General features: G+C 54.8%; 2 protein-coding genes across 2 annotated transcripts; one reads left to right on the top strand and one right to left on the bottom strand.

Annotated features, from left to right (window-relative positions):
- Window positions 1-621: 621 nt before the first annotated feature.
- Window positions 622-1,681, bottom strand: LOC6497577 (TBP-related factor). The gene is made up of 2 exons (XM_001961742.4): window positions 1,366-1,681; window positions 622-1,302 (listed from the first exon to the last, which is right to left on the bottom strand). The coding sequence occupies exons 1-2, from the start codon at window positions 1,518-1,520 to the stop codon at window positions 783-785; spliced, it is 675 nt and encodes a 224-aa protein (XP_001961778.1). The 5' UTR covers window positions 1,521-1,681; the 3' UTR covers window positions 622-782.
- A 1,450-nt stretch (window positions 1,682-3,131) lies between these two features.
- Window positions 3,132-20,262, top strand: LOC6497948 (protein purity of essence). The gene is made up of 12 exons (XM_001961743.4): window positions 3,132-3,352; window positions 3,533-3,627; window positions 3,752-4,164; window positions 4,221-6,396; window positions 6,464-13,025; window positions 13,079-13,283; window positions 13,344-14,024; window positions 14,090-15,756; window positions 15,813-16,295; window positions 16,356-18,312; window positions 18,374-19,970; window positions 20,038-20,262. Exons 1-12 carry the CDS (start codon window positions 3,234-3,236, stop codon window positions 20,115-20,117), a joined length of 16,035 nt encoding a protein of 5,344 aa, XP_001961779.1. The 5' UTR covers window positions 3,132-3,233; the 3' UTR covers window positions 20,118-20,262.
- Window positions 20,263-20,307: the final 45 nt, after the last annotated feature.

Genomic DNA, 20,307 nt, shown 5'->3' with positions numbered 1-20,307 from the left:
CCCTGCGAAGGCTATATCTTTGCCCATTCGTATCCGATTCTCAAGGGGAATACCTTAAACGATTCGTACATCGATTCTCCAACAATCTGCATCAAAATCTAAGAACAACTTTTTTTTTAGATTTTTTCTCAATTTTTCTGGCCAGTCCCCTTCAAAATTTAGCTAAGTGCATGAGGGGGATCATTTGGGAACCCTGCGATGGCTATATCTTTGCCAATTCGTATCCGATTCCCAAGCGGAATACCTTAAACGATTCGTACATCGATTCTCCAACAATCTGCAGCAAAATCTAAGAACAACTTTTATTCTAGGATTTTTTCCTTATTTTTCTGGCCAGTCCCCTTCAAAATATCGAGAAGTGCATGGGGAGCCCATTTGGGGGCTCTGCTAAGGCTATATCTTTGCCAATTCGTATCCGATTCCCAACCGGAAAACCTTAAACGATTCCTACATCGATTCTCCAACAATCTGTATCAAAATATAAGAACAACTGTTTTTTTAGATTTTATTTCAAATTTTTTGTCCAGTCCCATTAAAAATATAGAGCAGTGCATGGGGAGCCCATTTGGGAGCCCGAAAATACCATAGTTGCCCAAAGTTATCTAAAAATACTTCTTTTTCATATAGACAAAGGTCTTCTGTTTTAATTAATATCTTAAATGGTAACATATGCTTTATAAAAATGTAATTTTTTAATGCATAGCGGAATAGTTTTCCATTTTGTCGGTTTGTTCGTAAAAAAAATTGCTAAAATAAATTAGAGCCAGTAGAGTGTCACGCGCCTACGTTTTTCGGAAGCTGAGCAGGATGGGGGAAATGGCCTCCAGGCAGTCCATGATGTCTTTGCGGGACTTGGCGCCCGTGAAGACCACCTTTCCGTTAACGAAAATAAGCAGGACGATACGTGGCTTGACCATGCGGTAGATGAGTCCGGGGAACATCTCCGGCTCATAGGAACTGAACTGGCCATGGACCTGGTTGAGGTTCTCCAGGCGGATGGGAAACCGCAGGTCCACCGTGGCCACAATGTTTTGCAACTTGTACTCCATGAATTTGACGGGGAATCCCAGCTTCTGGAGGATGCGGGCGAACTTCCGTGACCCAATATCAGCATCGATTTCATTACGGGCACCTGTGCAGATGATTTTTCCGGTCCGAAAGATAAGGGCTGTGCAGCGTGGCGAATGCATTCGCATTATCACACCTCGGAAGCGCTTTGGGGAGTACTCCGAGTTCCTCGTCCGGGAGTTGATGGCTTTGAGGTCCAGTTCGCAGTTCACCGAAAAGGTAGCCACTATGTTCCTGTGAATTTCGAATGAGTTTCAGTTATTCCTTGCGGATTGCATCAGACCAGCAGATACTAACTGCAGCCGGATCTCGTGCTGGGCATCTTTGGGTTCCACCAGCGCCGCCGGCTGCTGGGGCTGGAGGGCAGTATGTGGGTTGGTGGCGGCACTGCTACTGGTGGCCGCCGTACCCTTGTCCCGTTCAGCATCCGAGACTTTAAAATGGAATTGCATGTCGTTGGAATATAAACAAATGTCAGCAGTTCCGGGGGATTCGCGGATGGGAGATGGGACTTTGGTAAGGTCACACTAATCCCGGCGAAGGGTAATGTTCACCGGGGAAAATCAGAAAAGCCGGTACGGTATTTTTTGACATCTTAAGAATTTATTATATATAGGCTACTAGGTTTAACAAAATCTATAATAAATAATTATATAGCCAATACAATGATATCCTCTTAACTTTGGTGGCTTTTAGTTACCTGTCATTAACCCTAGACGGTCATGCTTATTTTTCCTACGTTAAGGTTATGCTTCGTCGAATCGACGACGCCAATTTTAAAATAAGTATAATTGATAAAAAACAAACAATATTGTAAAAAATTTTTTTACTGCGTTTTATTCATAACGTTATCAGTTCAAAATAAGAAATAACAATTCATTTTTACATTAATAATACACTTAAAAACTAAAAAATAATAAACAACCTTTTTTTCATGTTTTTTTTTTTGGGCCTTGTTTCTTTGGCCAAATTAGATAACAAAAATCACAAGTAGTTTCTTTACTTCAGTCGAATCTTAATATTAAGGCTTAAAACTAAACAAAAATGTGAATCAAGATGTTGCAAATTATTTTTTTACACAAGAGGCACACAGATCAAATTTGTGTTCTCCACAAAGGCTTTTTTGGCATTTCGAACAAATGGTTTTGGTCATACGACGTTTTGCGGAAGGACAAAAAGCGCAGATCTTTCTTTTTGCATTTAAATTAAATTGGTTTTCATTATTGTTTTCATTTTTATCAATTAAGCCGCTTGAGATATTTTCCCGAGCTAAATTGGGCAATGTAACTCGGCTTAGCCTATTCATTAACTGTTTTTGAATGAGGCTTGAGTGTAGGCTTTTCATATAATTTCTACGGCTTAGTGGTTTACTACCCGACTCTAACATGTTATGGGAATAAATAACAATATGGGAATAAGGATCCAGTGGATCCTTTAAGCTTTTACAGTTTCTTGTCGGTCCGCGACGTTGATGGATAATGGATTGCCCGTATTTATGGGATTTTGACTTTTGAGTTGCCCACTTATGACGATCCTTTCCGCGAAGACCAGTTTTAGAAAAAGTAATAATACTGGACTTATTAAACAACACATTTAATGGTGTGTTTTCGTCATCTGAAGAGTCTTCTGAAGAACTTGGTTCCTCAACTAATTCGCCCAAAATTGGATGATCTTCACCAGAATCTTCAATATCCACATCGGATTCGTCCTCTTCAAGAAGGTTTGCAATCGCAATCTCGTCTAAACCATTGCCTCTATTCATTTTCTAGGCCAATTTTCTGCAGAAAAATATATGCAATATTACCAAAAAGTCACACTAAAGACATGCTTCGTCGTTTCGACGACGCTAATTCTCAGAAATGATACTTACATGCGACCGACGGATTTGTACGTTTGCACACAGCTGCGTCTAAGCATCGACAACAGCTGTACGAAAAACGAGGAAAAAGAATCAAAAAAATACTGGAATAATCGAACAAATGTGACCATGCGTCGTCGAATCGACGAAGCATGACCGTCTAGGGTTAAAAAAAATCCACATTCCTACATAAAATTAGTTGAGTTGGCAACACTATCCCACGGTTAATGTAACTGGTCACACAGTAGGCCTAGACCGAGTACTTTTGGGGCAATATTGGGGCAAATAGACGTATATTTAAACAATAATGTCGGCCCACAGCGGCGGAACGGACTGGAACTCCGTGGTTAAAGTTTTGCTAGTGAACCGCACCGGAGCTCTCAATAAGAACGAGGTGGTTAACCTGCTGAAGGCGATCAATCGATGGTAAGTTAGTGGGATGGCCAGAACTTTTGTTGCCTCAATGGCGCAGTGAAAATTTTTCGGGGGACTGGGGACTGCAAAGTGCAAAAAAGTGACTTGCAAAATGGCCGACCAATGACGAAACGAAAAGCTTTTTCAAATAATTTTTAATTTTGCAAATCGGTTTGCCTTTATTTCGTGCAGCGAACATGAATTTTTCGACGAGGAAAGCAATTACATGCAATTCTACACGGCCTTTGCGGCTCTGGCGGCGGATAAGCTTGTCCAAATCAAGTCGAGTAAGTCTTCTTCACCCGCCCTGATGATTTTTTCAGCGAATAGTGCAAAAAAATCATTGCTTGCCCAGAAATCGGGTGATTCATATTAGCAAGGTCCTTTGTGTAAAAGTTTATCGTTTCTTAGTTTGCCAGACACAGATTTGTCAGCTGCACGATGCCACCGCCGTGCTCACCTCCTTTATCCTCCACCGGCTGCCTCTGGTCTCGGTGTACGAGACCAAATGGCTGCTGGCGGCTCTTAAAATGCTTTGCGAAGGCCGGGAGAGCATCGCCAATTCGGCGGCGCAATTCGACTACAATGCCGTGGCCAGTGTACTGAAGAGCTGCAAGCACCCCGAGTCGAGCAACAAGAGCATCATTGGGAGCAGTAGTACATCGGCAGGCGGTGGAAACAGCAATGACAAGGAATCGCCAAAGTCGGAGATCAAGCGATCGCGCTCGGACCTCTCCTCGGTTATTCTTCAGCAGTTGTTGGCGCCATTGGAGCCGGGAAAGATGACCTGGGTGCCGCTTAGCGAGGAGGTCACCGATTGCACAGTAAATGAATCATAATCGGGTTGGGTCAATAGTCTTCTAATTGTGTGTAATTGCAGGACCAACTTCAGGCCGTGAACTTGCAGTGCTTCCAGCAGATGAACGGCGCCGATACCTTGCTGAACGTGTGCGTAGGCCTGCCCATCTTGAACCGATACCGCTCCAAGTACATGGAGACCATAAACGGCGGCAAGCCACTGTATCTGCCACTCACGCAAGTGGAGGCCACATCAGTGAAGTCGACCATGAATCACATGCTGACGGATCTATCTATTCTGAGTCAGGCCCAGGGCTTGATCGCATCTCAGCCCTTGACGCCGAGTCGCATCGACAAGCTCTCAATGTGCGGCATCACCGCTCTGTACAATGCAGTGCTCGTTTCGATCACCACCAGTGTGCTGAGCATGTCCCAGGCGAGCAGTTCCCAGAAGCAGCAGACTGCGTCCACCAGCCAGGGCAGTGCCGGAGGCGGCGGATCCAGCAGTGGACAGACGTCGAAGGAGCACGACGATTTCGAGGAACAGGCTTGCAGCATTGTCAGCAAGGCCCTGGAGATCTACTCGAGCATTGGTGAACTGTTCAAGAGCTCGGCCCGGATGCATGTCTACCAGAATCACCTCTGCTACGGCAGCTGGTTGCTCATCAGCGGCATTCAGGGAGCCATGGGTGCTTCAGGCAGCACTGGAAGTACCACGGACTCCTCATCCAAATCGAAGCCACAAGCTGCAAAGACTACAACAACGGGGAGTGAACCCGGCACACCCATCGCTAGAGTAAATCTTTTCAAAGTCCAACAGGGATTCGGAGAACTCAACGCGGCTATTGCCAACCACAGTATCAAGCTTTTGTCAGAGCTAATCGAGGACCTGAAGATCGAGTCCGCCTGCGGGCAGAGCTCCGAATCCGGGGACATCCCAGAGCCGGCCCAGTTTGATATTCTGAAGAACTACACTTCGCTGGAGCGAATTGTGAGGGTTCTCAACACGGCCACCCTGCATCAACTGTTTACTTTCTTGGCCACCGTAGCATATCGCAAGGCCTGCACTCTGCGACGAGCTTCGGCCAAGGATCGCACTGAATGCGATCCGATCAGCTACTCGGACTCAACCACATACTTCAACGATTCGCTCTCCTGCTCCGACAACTCGGAGGAGGACGACAGCGAGAGCTATCTGGGGCACTGGTTCAAGGAGACCCTCTCGCCGGAAACCCATGACGATAATGCGAACACATCTGCCCAAGAACGAGGAAACGAGCAGAAGAGTGCTCTAGTGCCGAAGCTGGATGAGCCACACGAGTATCTGGATCTGGCGGCGGACATCTTCTGTTTCTTGGACCAGTTTCTGGCCAACCGGCATGCCTACATGCAGCGCTACGTGAAGGCCGGCGTCAGTGACCAACAGATGCTCCTGATGGCCAACATAATCAAGGACTTTGACCGGGATGTGATGCGCAGTGATAGCGAGCAGGGGTCTGGAAACGCTGCTCAGCCGGCCAATGCCGGTTCGGCCGGTTCCGCTGGGGCCTCCACCAAGTGGCAGACTTCGATGATTCGCTTCTCGGGAGCTGCTGGACGCTACATCCACAATCTGATCTCCACATCGCTGCTCTCGAAGCAACTGCAGTCGAATCTGCTGCAGCACCTGGCCATCTCGCCCTGGTCCACCGATACCAACACCTGGCCGTTGCAAGTCTATCCCAGCACGCTGTCAGTGCTCGTTCAGATCCTGCTGCTGAAGACCACGCAGGAGAAGGAAGCGGCCTGCTTGTCCGTGTGGCACCGCCTCATCAACACTTTGGTGGAGGGGGTATGCACTTGGAACGCTGCCAGTGACTCTGACTACGAGGACCTGAACATTGAGCATGCCCAGATGCTGCTCTTCCTGTTCCACTCCCTCAATCTCATGCAGAAGAAGTCGATCTTGCTGCTCACAGCCGGAGGGGTAATCCGCTGTGCGGAGGTCTGTCGCGGCATCACTGCCGAGCGACCCGTGAAGAACAGCCAGATGATGTTGCTCTCGCGACTGCTCCTCTTCCTGGAGTACCTCATGAAGCACCTGTACAACGCCCCACCAGAGCTGCTGGATCAGGTGCGCTGGAACCTGTTCAGTGTCAGCAGCATGCCTGAAACTCAAAAGATCACAGATCTCCTTAACAGCCGCACCAAGTTGAACTCCTATTGCCGGCAGGATATCGAGGACAAGTTCCGCAAATCAACGGGTGATTATGGATCATGTGAGTTTCTTCTTTATTTGACATTTATATTCTACTTATTGACCAACAACCACCCGATCCCTTACAGCAATTCGCCCCACCTTCTACTCCCTGGTCATGGGAGATCCGGAAAAGCCCTATTGGGCGCAAGAGTTCAAGTTGGATGGCCTGGCATGGAACTTTATTCTGTGCACGCCGGACAAGTTGAAGTATCCCTTGCTGGTGGATGCCCTGACCGATATCCTGGCCATCGCGGACATGTCAGCCTTCTCGAAGGAAAAGGAGAAGGACGAGAGCATGCACAACCTGTGCGCCATGCAGTACTGCTTCAGCATTGCCTGGAAGCTGCTCCTCGGTCTGCCGCCCTCCACCTCGCACGTGGAGTCGATCAAGGTGGATCGAGTGCCCAATCTCCACTCGCTGATCTGGAGCATTCGCTACCCGCTGGCCAGCTCCCAGTACTTGGTGGTGAACAGCCTCATCAAGCAGGGAATGTACACCCAGTTCGCCGAGTCCTTGTGGACCCAAGTGGGCGACATAGCCGCCGAAATGAAGTACAGCCTGAAGCAGACCATCCTGGGGGTGGAGGCCTTCAACACCCAGATGAACGGAAAAGGCACACCGCGTCTCTCCGACCTCATCCTGTTCGATGCTCTGGTAGCTCACATGCAGGCCGTGGCCTGGGCCCACAAGGAGGACTACAAGCTGCCGCGCAAGGAGTGCGATGACTCCTCCAGTGAACAATCCTCCATCACAGGAGCCTCGGCGTCTGGCGGCTCAAACGAGCCCGAAATATACTCCTCGAACGAGTCCATAGATCAGCAGAAGTCCAAGCAGGAGGATGAGGGTCTGATGCCCGTAGAAGTGGAGGAACGCAACCAAATGGTGAATGAGCTGATGCTCAAGTTGATGTCCTCCTACCGACTCCTGTCTGTGATTGTGCGCGCCCAGATGCTGAAGCAGTTGTCCAGCTCCACCCCGGAGCAGGCTCTCAACCTGATTGTGCCGATAGTGAGTGACAAGCCGGCGATCATGCTGGAGCTGCACGCCGCTTTCCTGAAGGTCCTGCCGAACGAGGACAAGCAGCTTATAGCCAACGAGTGGCCCAAGTGCCTGATAGTCAACGACTCAGCCTTCGACGGCAAGCAGCATCCCGTGGAGCCCTACACCCTCAACGTGATTGATGCCCACATCACGGAGCTGACGCATGGAGCCAACTACTCCACCCTGCACACCGTGAAGCACTGCCTGAAAACGATCCTGAATCTCTTTGAGTTGCTGCTACCACTCTGCTCCAACAATGCCGAGGTGGAGTCGCAGCTGAAGATGCTGCTGATCGCGTCCATGCTGGACATGCGAACCGACTACCTGCAGGGCCAGAGCGAGCAGTGCCTGCGGGAGATTCTCAGCGGCCTGACGCTGGAGGCCCAGAAACTGCTCCTCTACGAGCACATGATCGGCTACTGCTACCGAATGCTCATCGACTTTGCGGCCGACCTGAAGCAGCCGCAGGCTGGGACAGCCAGCACTGGAAGCGGAGCCGTGGACCAAGATCGCGCCATGTTCAATGAGTCGATGCTGTTCGCGGTGCTCAAGACGATGATCAAGATGCTGGAGAAGCCGACGGCGGTGCAGGCCATGCGCCAGTTCTTCAAGGACCAGCACCTGGGCAGCCTCACCACCCTGCTGCTCTCCTTCACCGGCACCAGCCTGCCCGTCAGCTACGCCCGCAAGATGCTGCAGTTTGTGGAGCGCCTCTTCCAGCAATCGACCCAGACCGACTCCCAGTTCCAGCACGAGGACCTGGTCGAGTGCTTTGCCGAACTGGCCACGGTGGACGTGGCTCGCCTGAAGCTCTGGCTGACGCACATCATCTACGGCCCGAACGTGAGTGCCGATGTGAGCAGCTCCGAGGCCATGGACACCACCTGCCGCCTCCTCACCAGCATCATGCAGCCGTCGAGCAGCTCCAGCAGCAATGCCCAGACGCCGACGAACATGGCCACTGTTTCGGCCATGCCGAGCATCTCCGATCAACTGGATGCCATGGACATAGACTACGACTGTGGTGGCGCCGGAGCAAGTGGCTCTGGAGCGGCGGGAACCGGCGCTGGAGGAGCTGCCACTACCGGATCACAGATCCTCAGTCTCTGGCAAGCTGCCCAGCCGAATCTCTCGGAAGAGTCCTCGCAGGCCTGTGACGCCCCTGGAGGGGAACGAAATGGCGCACTGCTGCTCAGCTTCGTGAAATCTCTAGTCAAGGATCAGCAGAAGGCGGCGCAGATAGCTCCTCCGCTGTTCCAGGCTCTGCTCCAGCTGGGCCAGACCCTCATCTCGCCACCCCAGGACGGCTGTGACTTTGCCGATGTCCTGCAGATAATGATCACCCTGGCGGATGCCAGTCCAGCGCGCGGCCATGTGGCGCTGTTCAACACCACGCTCCTCTGGCTGGAACTGGCCAAGCTGCAGCTTCCGGACAAGCAGCTCCGGCACGCCGAGAACGTGAGTGCCCTGCTCCGGTATCTGAGCGAACTCCTGCAGAGCATCGGGTATCGGGGCAGTCGCCAGCACATCCCGCCGTGGGATGACGAGTTCCAGAGCGACATGGACGAGTTGTACGACGAGCTGGCCGAGGACGGGGAGCAGGACTCGCTCCTGGACGACTCTGACGAAGATACGCTGAACAACAAGCTGTGCACCTTCTCGCAGACCCAGAAGGAGTTCATGAACCAGCACTGGTACCACTGCCACACCTGCAACATGATCAACACGGTGGGAGTGTGCTCCGTGTGCGCCCGCGTCTGCCACAAGGGCCACGACGTCAGCTACGCCAAGTACGGCAATTTCTTCTGCGACTGCGGCGCAAAGGAGGACGGATCCTGCCAGGCACTGAGCCGCCGGCTGGGCAGCAGCGAGGCCAGGGATGCAGTGGGTGTGCCTGGTGGCTACCTGCCGTCGCACCTGCCCCTGCTCTCTTGCAAGAAGCGCTCCAGTCCGCCGGTGATCCAACAGATTGCCGCCCGCAAGGACTCAGTGACCAGCGAGCGCATCCTGCTGCTGAGTAAACTATTGGAGCCCTACCGTGAGACCCTTCAGCACCAGGATCAGTGGCTGCTAGTGGTGCGCTGCATTCTGGAGTACTTCGATGTGCTGCTGCCTTCGATCAAGGAGAACTGCACCCTCTACTCCATCGTGGGCTGCCACAAGAGAGCCACCGTTGCCCTGGAGCGACTGCATCAGCTGGAGCAGAGCTTCCAGGTGACGGATCAACTGATGTTTGCCACGCTGGGCTCCCAGGAGGGCGCCTTCGAGAACGTGCGTATGAACTACTCCGGCGACCAGGGCCAAACCATCAAGCACCTGATATCCTCCGGCGTGGTCCGCCGCGTCGCCTTCTGCTGCCTGTCCTCGCCGCACGGTCGTCGCCAGCAGCTGGCCGTGTCCCATGAGAAGGGCAAGGTGACCATCCTGCAGCTGTCGGCGCTGCTCAAGCAGGCAGATGCCTCCAAGCGGAAGCTGACTCTGACCCAGCTCAGCTCCGCACCGATCGCCTGCACGGTGCTCTCCCTGGCCGCCAATCCGTGCAACGAGGACTGCCTGGCTGTGTGCGGACTGAAGGAGTGCCACGTGCTCACCTTCTCCAGCGGCGGCAGCACCAACGAGCACATTGTGGTGAGCCCCCAGCTGGAGAACGGCAACTACATCAAGAAGGCCGTCTGGCTGCCGGGATCTCAGACCCTGCTGGCCATTGTTACCTCGGACTACGTCAAGATCTACGACCTGGCCGTGGACACCTACAGCCCCAAGTACTACTACCTGGTGGCCGTCGGAAAGATAAGGGACTGCACCTTCATGTACCAGGACGGCAACTACTACATGCTGAGCTTCGCCAGTTCCGGCTACATATACACCCAGCAGCTGGACCAGCAGAGCCTGGCCGTGCACGGTGACTTCTACGTGACCAACACTCTGGAGCTGAGCCATCAGCACATCAAGGATATAAACGGACAGGTGGGCGGCGGCGGAGTCTCCGTCTACTACTCGCACGCCCTCCAGTTGCTCTTCTACAGCTACTCCTCCGGCCGGAGCTTCTTCTCGCCGCTGACCAACGTCAACGAGGGCGTCAGGGGCATCTACCACCTGGACACGAACTCGGCCAGCAAATCGGCCTCTAAAGGCCCGCTCCAGCCCCTCGTCCAGTGGACAGAGGTGGCAGGGCATCCGGGATTGGTGTACGCCAGCATGCAGACGTCGAACAACCCGATCATACTGATGCTCACCCCGGAACGGATCTACATGCAGGAGATCAAGGCCCAGTCGGCCAAGTCACGCATTATGGACGTGGTGGGAATTCGGCATGCGGTCGCTGGAGTGGAGAAGACCACGTTGCTGCTCCTCTGCGAGGACGGAAGCCTGCGAATCTTCTCGGCCCAGCCAGAGCACACCAGCTTCTGGCTCTCGCCACAGGTGCAGCCCTTCGGCAATCAGCTGTACTCCTCCACCCTCATGGCCAAGGGAAGCGGCGGTGGAGGCAGTGCCTCAGCCAAGTCCAAGACCGGCGCAGGAGCTGGAGGCGGCAAGCCGAAGCAGAAGATGCAGAAGCAACTCACGGCTGGCGGACAGCACGTTTTCCCCATCGACTTCTTCGAGCACTGCAACATGTTAGCGGACGTGGAGTTCGGCGGCAACGATCTCCTCCAGATCTACAACAAACAGAAGCTCAAGACGCGCCTCTTCTCCACCGGCATGTTCGTGGCCAGCACCAGGGCGAATGGCTTCACCCTGGAGGTGATCAACAACGACCCGAATGTGGTAATTGTGGGCATTCGTGTGCTGATCGGCACCCAGGACGTGCAGCGCGCTCCGCTGGCGGTGACCATCTTGGGACGCACGGTGACCACTCCCGTGAGGCGAGCCCGATGGTTCGACATACCCCTAACCCGCGACGAGATGTTGCAGTCGGACAAGCTGCTCAAGGTGGTGTTTGCCACCTCCCTAGACCCGGAGCACGTAACTCTGTTGGACTCGATTGAAGTGTACGGTAAGTCCAAGGAGCTGGTGGGTTGGCCGGACGACAGTGAGGAGGTTACTGCCCCAGGATCGAGTGTACCGCCGGTGGCCTCGTCCCAGACTAGCAGTGCCAACTTCGGCGAGGGATTCAACTGCATCACGCAACTGGACAGGATGGTCAACCATCTCCTGGAGGTCATGGACTGTGCTCTGCACCTGCTCGGAGCCGGAGTCCCTGCTCCGCTGCGCCAGAAAGCGGTGAAGACGGCGAGTGCCCTGCTGCTGCTGCCCACACCCAATCCTGTCCAGACGCAGGCGCGGTATGTGCTGGCCACCCTCTACGGCAGCCGGCCATCCTATCACATGTACAAGGACGGAGTCCTCCTGCAGTTCGTCAACGGAGAGCTGCAGGCCATGCAGCCGAAGCTGGAGAAGTTAGAGTCTCTGCAGGACATTGATCCGGAGGCCTTCTACCGACTGATTCTCCTGGTTCGGGGCATTGCCAACGCGCGCCCCCAGTCGCTGGCCAAGATCTGCCAGGAGAACAACTACGACATTGTCCCGTCGCTTTTGGCCATTGTGCTGGAGCTGCACAAGGTCACCCCTAATCTGGACGAGCCAACCAACATCGTGCGACGAGGCCTCTGCCAGGCGGAGACCATAGTCCATTGCCTGGTGGAGATAATGTACGGCTTTGCCCTCGCCGATCTCGGCCAGGTCGGCCGCATGACCAAGTACTTTATCGATCTTCTCAAGCACGACGCCAGCGTGATCAGTCACAGCGCCAAGGAGGCGCTTATCCTGCTACTCAGTCCCAGACTGAAGAGGCGCAAAGTGGCCATTGTCACGCCCCCAGCCTGTTCCACTCCCACGCCCTCCACATCCGCCATCCAGGCCCTCCAGGCGGTGGCCGGATCAGCAGCCAGCGACATCATCGAGGAGGCTGCAGCCGCAGCTGTGGAAGCTGCTGTAGGAGTGGGAGGAGCAGGTGCTGGAGCAGCTGCGTTGCCCCCAGATCCACACCCGGAAGTAGAGCTCGTTGGAGTGGCTGGAGTGGCAGGAGCCGCCGGCTTGGCGGGCCACCAGCAGCTCCTCAACCTAGAGGCCTTCATGGGCGGCGGCTTTCCCCGACTGCTGGGGCTTCCGGAAGACGCCGACGATGAAGCCATCATGGACATAGCCATCGCGTTGAGTCTCCAGCAGCACGGCGGCGACGCCAATGCGCTGCAGAGCCTCCAGCAGGGTTTGGCCAACTTGCAGGGCATCCGCCAGGCTGCGGCAATGGCAGCAGCGGCTAATGTTACGGCCAGCGTGTCCGCCGGCGGCTCGGATGACGACGAAGGCTCGAACGTGGCCACCGATGGCTCTACACTGCGAACTTCCCCTGCCGAGCCGGCAGGAAGCGGAGGTTCCGAGAGCGGCGGCAGCGGAGTTGAGAGCATCGGCGGCACTTCGGCGAGGAGCAGCAACTTTGGCGACCACGCCAACTCCTCGCCGCCGCGCCAGAGCTCGGCTAAGGACGACCAGGAACAGCCGGGCCCCAGTGGCGCCAGCGGGGTGTCCGCCTTGAGTGCCATGAGCAGCAGCGAGGATAACGAGATCAACGAGGACGAGAAGCTCAGCAAGCTGCACGACCTAAGGTAGGATGAACAGAATTGTGTTTTGGGGATAAGCTGATCCTTTTTCCTTTTAGACTTGCTGTGCTGGAAAGTATCATCAATCACCTGAGCACCTTCGACCTGTGCAACGGCCTCCAGGCTATACCACTCATCCAGGTGATCCTTATGCTGACCACAGACCTGAATGGCAACAATGAGCGGGATCAGCAAGTGCTGCAGGATCTGCTGACCGCCCTGGTGGAGTACGTGGAAATAGGGAAACGAGGAGCAGCCTCCAGGGTAAGCCACTTCATCATTACATCTGTTTGGACTTATTAATCTGAAAGAACCTTTTTGCAGATGGAAACCAAGTGTCCTGGCAACGAGGTGCGCCTCGCCTTGCTCTCCCTCTTCGGCGTGATGATGGGCAAGACCAAGTCCAAGCAGACGGGCACCACCTCGCCCCCGCACCAGTTCAAGGACAACAGCTCCTTTGTGGCCAGCACTACGGCGAATGTGCTTAGTAAGAGCGGAGCCTTCGTATATGCCCTGGAGGCACTGAACACGCTACTGGCCCACTGGAAGACTGTACTGGGAGATCCCTATGCGGCCGGTGGAGCTGCTGCCCTGCCAGCGCAGCCGTCATCCGGCTCGGGAGTTCAACTGCTGAAGCCCATCAAGCACGGCCCGAAACCAGACATTTCTATCCTAATACCGCACAACTACCTGAAGAACTACCCGGACATTTTTGAGTCCTATGACGCCCTCCTCACAGAGATTATTGTGCGACTGCCGTACCAGATCCTGCGCCTGAGCAGCGCCCATCCGGACAACTATGACAGCGGCTTCTGCGAGGCCATGACCTTCACCCTCTGCGAGTACATGATGCTCAACCTGAACACCCTGCTCCGGAGGCAGGTGCGCAAGCTGCTGATGTACATCTGCGGCAGCAAGGAGAAGTTCCGCATGTACCGCGACGGTCACTCCCTGGACGCCCACTTCCGAGTGGTCAAGCGGGTGTGCAGCATCGTAAGCAGCAAGGTGAGCTTAGAGGATTAGTAATTGTTTGTATTTGGAAACTAAATGTGGATCATTTTTCTCTTTAGACGGGAGCTCCGTACAACGCCAATCCTCCGCTGTTGAGCTACGACGCACTGGTTGAGCTCACCGAGCACCTGCGCACCTGCCAGGAGATCAGCCAGCTGCGCACCGGCAACTGGCAAAAGTTCTGCGTGGTCCACGAAGACGCCCTGGCCATGCTGATGGAGATTGCCTGCTACCAGCTGGACGACGGGGTGTCTCCCATTATAATCCAACTGCTGCAGGCTGCCGTGTGCAATCTTCCCGCTCCGAACGGGTCTAAGCAGGTGCAACCACTGCCCGCAGCATCGACTTCGTCGTCGGGGAAAGTACGCAGCGAACGAGAGAAGAGCGAGGACACCGACGCCTACTACTCCAAGTTCGATCCCTCGCAGTGCGGCACGTTCGTGCACCAGATCTTCAGATACGCCTGCGATCCGCTGATCACTCGCTTCGTCAGGATCTTCCTGCTGGAGAACAACATCAGCCAGTTGCGCTGGCAGGCGCACTCGTTCATGACCGGCCTCTTCGAGCACGCCAACGACCGCCACCGCGAGAAGCTTCTCAACATCTTCTGGAACCTGTGGCCCCTGGTGCCCACCTATGGACGGCGCACGGCCCAGTTTGTGGATCTGCTGGGCTACCTAACCCTGAGCACCCGCACCATTACGGAGCGTCTGCCCGAGCTGGTTTCCAGAGCGGTGGACGTCCTCCGGCAGCAGAATGAGCTGCTCTGTAAGCATCCCAATGCGCCCATTTACACCACTCTGGAGTCCATACTGCAGGTGAACGGCTACTACCTGGAATCGGAGCCGTGTCTGGTGTGCAACAACCCGGAGGTTCCCATGGCTAACATCAAGCTGCCATCCGTCAAGTCGGATTCCAAGTACACGACCACCACAATGATCTACAAGCTGGTGCAGTGCCACACCATATCCAAGCTGATTGTGCGGATCGCCGACCTGAAGAGAACCAAGATGGTGCGCACCATCAATGTCTACTACAACAACCGTAGTGTCCAGGCGGTGGTGGAGCTGAAGAATCGCCCAGCCTTGTGGCACAAGGCCCGCTCCGTGTCCCTGCAATCGGCCCAGACCGAGCTGAAGATCGACTTCCCGCTGCCGATCACCGCCTGCAACTTGATGATCGAGTTTGCGGACTTCTTCGAGACTGTTAGCGGTTCTAGTGAGAACCTGCAGTGCCCGCGATGCAGTGCAGCCGTGCCGGCCTATCCGGGTGTTTGCGGCAACTGTGGAGAGAACGTGTTTCAGTGTCACAAGTGCCGAGCCATCAACTACGACGAGAAGGATCCCTTCTTGTGTCACTCGTGCGGCTTCTGCAAGTACGCCAAGTTCGACTTCAGCATGCACGCCCGTGTCTGCTGCGCCGTGGATCCCATCGAGTCGGCCGAGGATCGGGCCAAGACCGTCTCCCTCATACACAGTTCCTTGGAGAGAGCCGATCGGATCTACCGCCAGCTGCTGACCAACAAGCAGATGCTGGAGCTGCTTATCCAGAAGGTGGCCGAGCACCGAAGCAGCGACCGACTGGTGGAGGACAACATGGCCAGTGTGCACAGCACCTCGCAGGTGAACAAGATCATCCAGCTGCTGGCCCAGAAGTACTGCGTGGAGTCGCGTACCAGTTTCGAGGAGCTGAGCAAGATCGTACAGAAGGTGAAGGCCTGTCGCAGGTGAGTTCTTCCTCCAAGATCTGTATGGGTAGACGCTAATTGATAATTTTTTCCAGTGAGCTAGTGGCCTACGATCGTCAGCAGCAGGACCAGCCCCCTACCAACCCTGGAGTTGGATCGGGGGCCGAGAACACCACCACGAACCGGTGCTATGGCTGCGCCCTTGCCTCCACCGAGCAGTGCCTGACCCTTTTGCGGGCCATGGCCTACAACTACGACTGCCGGGTGGGCCTGTACAGCCAGGGCCTAGTCAGCGAGCTAGCCGAGCACAATCTGCGCCGCGGCACTCCCCAGATCCAGGAGGAGGTGCGCAACCTGCTCGTAGTGCTGACCAAGGACAATGCCGAGGCCTGTATGCATCTGCTCCAGTTGGTGACCACGCGCGTCAAGAACGCTCTCATGGGCGCCATACCATTGATCAGCATGGAGGCAGCAGTGCACCAGGAGATGACGCTGCTGGAGGTTCTGTTGAGCCAGGACGACGTCTGCTGGGAGTACAAGCTGAAGGTCATCTTTGAACTCTTCATCAGCAATTGCAGGTGAGTTGGGTTGCAGCTCCTTTAGGGTGTTCCTTACTGATCTTTGGTGTTCCTTCGCAGACTCCCTCGCGGACCAGTGACGTCGGTGCTGCATCCCTGTTTGCGCATCATGCAGAATCTGATTTGTCCCGTTCTACCAGCCCGGAAGCCCAACGATAAAGCAGCGGCTCACCAGGACCTGTGCAGCATGAAGGTCCTTGAGGGCAACACTGTCGACTATAGGGCCTGGCTTAACTCGGATCGAAACCACGAGTACGCGGCCTGGTGTAGTCGTATGCCGGTAAACAACGTACAGCCACTGGCCCAGACCAAGCAGAAGAGCTCCAAGGAGCAGGCTGCCACCGGAACAGGACCGGCGCCGGAAACCCCGCCCAAGAGCAAGCGAGAGGTGAGGGCCTTCTACCTCAGCGAGAAGTACGGGAAACGGTGGCGCGAACGAGTGCTGGACAAGCAACGGGTGGTCAAGCCTCTGGTATTCAACGCCAAGTGGATCCAGCCGCTGCTCTTCAACCCGAACTCCAGGTTCGGACGCCAGCTGGCCTGTTCCTTGCTGAGCAGCCTGAGCCGGACGAACGAGAGGCGCCAGCAGGCACTCAACATGCTTACCTCGTTCCTGAAGCACGTGGGCGATGCCGGAGAGGCCAGCGCCGAGTACTTGATGCTCTACAAGAGCATGGCCACCGAACGCCCCTGGTTGCAGTACCTCGTGTTGAGGGGAGTCCTTGGACAAATATCCCAGCTGCTGGCCGTTGAGATCAGCAAGGTGCATCGCATGGAAGAGCACTCGCTGTCGTCGGACTTGTCGCTGGGCTATGCCTTGAGGCAGTACGTGGAGCTCCTGTGGCTCTTGCTCGAGTGTCCGAACATACGCCGGACCTACAAGACCAGGATGCTGGGCCCCGTACTGGAGAGCTACTTGGCCTTAAGAAGCCTGGTGGTGCAACGCACCCGACTGATCGACGACGCCCAGGAGAAACTGCTGGAGATGCTCGAGGATATGACCAGTGGCACCGAGGAGGAGACGCGTGCCTTCATGGAGATCCTCATCGATACGGTCGAGAAGACCCGCATGAACGACATCAAGACGCCGGTCTTCATATTCGAGCGCCTGTACTCCATTATCCATCCGGAGGAGCACGACGAGAGCGAGTTCTATATGACCCTTGAGAAGGATCCGCAGCAGGAAGACTTCCTCCAAGGCCGCATGCTTGGCAATCCCTACCCGTCCGGCGAAATGGGTCTGGGGCCCCTGATGCGCGATGTCAAGAACAAGATCTGCACGGACTGCGAGCTGATAGCTCTTCTGGAGGACGACAACGGCATGGAGCTGTTGGTCAACAACAAGATCATCAGCCTTGATCTGCCTGTCAAGGATGTGTACAAGAAGGTCTGGCTGGCCGAGGGCGGCGATCGGGATGCCATGCGGATTGTGTATCGCATGCGCGGTCTCCTTGGCGATGCCACCGAGGAGTTTGTGGAGACGCTGAACAACAAGAGCCAAGAGCAGGTGGACACCGAGCAGCTGTATCGCATGGCCAACGTTCTGGCCGACTGCAATGGGTTGCGCGTCATGCTGGACAGGATTGGCAGCCTGCAGCGCATCTCCCGCAATCGTGAACTCATCCAGGTGCTGCTCAAGCTCTTCCTCATCTGCGTCAAGGTGCGTCGCTGTCAAGAGGTGCTCTGCCAGCCGGAAATTGGAGCCATCAACACACTGCTGAAGGTGCTGCAGATGTGTCTGCAGTCTGAGAACGATTCCATACAGTCGGCGGTGACCGAGCAGTTGCTGGAAATAATGGAGACCATCCTATCCAAGGCAGCCAGCGATACGTTGGACTCGTTCCTGCAGTTCTCCCTCACCTTCGGTGGCCCAGAGTATGTGAGCGCCCTGATCTCCTGCACGGATTGTCCCAATGTGAGAAATAACCCATCCGTGCTCCGTCATCTGATTCGCGTCCTAGCCGCCCTGGTGTACGGAAATGAGGTGAAGATGGCCCTGTTGTGCGAGCACTTCAAGGTAAGTTTTGTTTTCTTTTTAATATTTTCTTAAAAAATAATTATAATCATAAATATTTTAGGACACTCTGAACTTCAAGCGATTCGACATTGAACGTACTCCGGAGGAGGAGTTCAAGATGGAACTCTTCTGCGTCCTGACCAACCAAATCGAACACAACTGCATCGGCGGCACCCTCAAGGACTACATCGTCAGCATGGGAATTGTGGAGCGATCGCTGGCCTACATCACCGAGCATGCTCCGTGCGTCAAGCCGACCCTCCTGCGCACTGACTCCGACGAGCTCAAGGAGTTCATCTCTCGCCCCAGCTTGAAGTACATCCTGCGCTTCCTCACCGGTCTCTCCAATCACCACGAGGCCACGCAGGTCGCTATCAGCAAGGATATAATACCGATTATACATCGCCTGGAGCAGGTGTCAAGCGACGAACACGTCGGCAGCCTGGCCGAGAACCTCCTGGAGGCTTTGTCGACCGATGCTGCTACGGCGGCACGGGTCCAGCAAGTTCGCGACTTTACGCGCGCGGAGAAGAAGCGCCTGGCGATGGCCACCCGAGAGAAGCAGTTGGACGCCCTGGGCATGCGTACGAACGAGAAGGGACAGGTGACGGCCAAGGGCTCGATCCTCCAGAAGATCGAGAAGCTGCGAGATGAGACCGGACTGACGTGCTTCATCTGCCGCGAGGGCTATGCCTGCCAACCGGAGAAGGTCCTTGGCATCTACACCTTTACGAAGCGCTGCAACGTGGAGGAGTTCGAGCTGAAGTCGCGCAAGAGCGTAGGATACACCACGGTGACGCACTTCAATGTGGTGCACGTGGACTGCCACACCTCGGCCATACGGCTGACCCGCGGACGTGATGAGTGGGAGCGGGCCAGTCTGCAGAACGCCAACACCAGGTGCAATGGATTGCTGCCCCTCTGGGGTCCGGCTGTGGGCGAGGCGGCCTTCTCCGGGTGCATGACCCGTCACAGTAGCTACATGCAGGAGAGCACCCAGCGCTGTGATATCTCGTATCCCAGCAGCATTCACGACCTGAAGCTGCTGCTGCTGCGATTCGCCTGGGAGCGCAGCTTCCACGACGACGCCGGAGGCGGCGGTCCCCAGTCCAATATGCACTTTGTGCCATATCTGCTCTTCTACGCCGTGTACCTCCTACTGTCCTCCCGGACAGCGGCCAGAGACAGCAAGACCCTGCTCACCTACCTGCAGGCACCGCCCAGCGAGAAGTGGCTCGAGTGCGCCTACGAAGTGGACGGGCCACTCTACATGAGCACCATGTCGCTCTCCCTGCACAGCCGCGATCTGTGGAACAAGCATAAGGTGGCGCATCTGAAGCGCCTGATTGCCGTGGCCCAGGCCCGACACATTTCCCCCTCGGTTCTGTGCAAGGCTCTCCTCTCCCCGGCCGATCGGCAGGAGAAGGAGTACAGTGTGTACAAGCCGTTCCTTATGATGTGGGCGCTGATCGATCTGTGCTATAATAATCTCTTCAAGACGGTCAGCACGCCCAAGGAGGAGGACTGGCCGATGTCGCTGTTCGACTATCTGCGCAAGAACGACGAGGCCATGCTGAAGTCCACTGACAGTATCCTGCAAACCCTAACGGATGAGTTCCTGCCGTGCACCTCCTTCGGTGAATTCTGCGATGTGGCAGGTTAGTAACTTAGTAACTATTTTAATAATAGTTCCTATAATTAATAATCCCTTTTGATTCCTTGCAGGTCTTCTACATCTCATCGAACAGCCGGACAGCTTCATCCAGGACATCCTCACATCCCTGCCTTCAACCAGCTCTAGTTAAATGATAGATCCTAACCAACTAACACCTAGAACTCCTCGAAGCAGTGGTGTGCTTATATGTAAAACCATGCAGCATAAATATATATTTATCACATAAAACTATTTAATCAATAAAAATTATTCGTTTGCACAATGAATTAAAATAATCCTCGGTGTTATCTCTTTCTTCCTTCCTTGTTAACTAATTAATT

This window comes from Drosophila ananassae, chromosome 3R, assembly GCF_017639315.1.
Source record: "Drosophila ananassae strain 14024-0371.13 chromosome 3R, ASM1763931v2, whole genome shotgun sequence".
Taxonomy (NCBI): domain Eukaryota; kingdom Metazoa; phylum Arthropoda; class Insecta; order Diptera; family Drosophilidae; genus Drosophila; species Drosophila ananassae.
This window is presented reverse-complemented; position numbering and strand designations above follow the sequence as displayed.

Coding starts and splice junctions, on each gene's coding strand:
- LOC6497577 (XM_001961742.4), bottom strand. CDS start 1,520: ATGCAATTCCATTTTAAAGTCTCGGATGCTGAACGGGACAAGGGTACG. Junction 1,303..1,365: donor CAGCACGAGATCCGGCTGCA/GTTAGTATCTGC, acceptor CGAAATTCACAG/GAACATAGTGGCTACCTTTT.
- LOC6497948 (XM_001961743.4), top strand. CDS start 3,234: ATGTCGGCCCACAGCGGCGGAACGGACTGGAACTCCGTGGTTAAAGTT. Junction 14,025..14,089: donor GCAGCATCGTAAGCAGCAAG/GTGAGCTTAGAG, acceptor TTTTCTCTTTAG/ACGGGAGCTCCGTACAACGC. Junction 15,757..15,812: donor AAGGTGAAGGCCTGTCGCAG/GTGAGTTCTTCC, acceptor AATTTTTTCCAG/TGAGCTAGTGGCCTACGATC.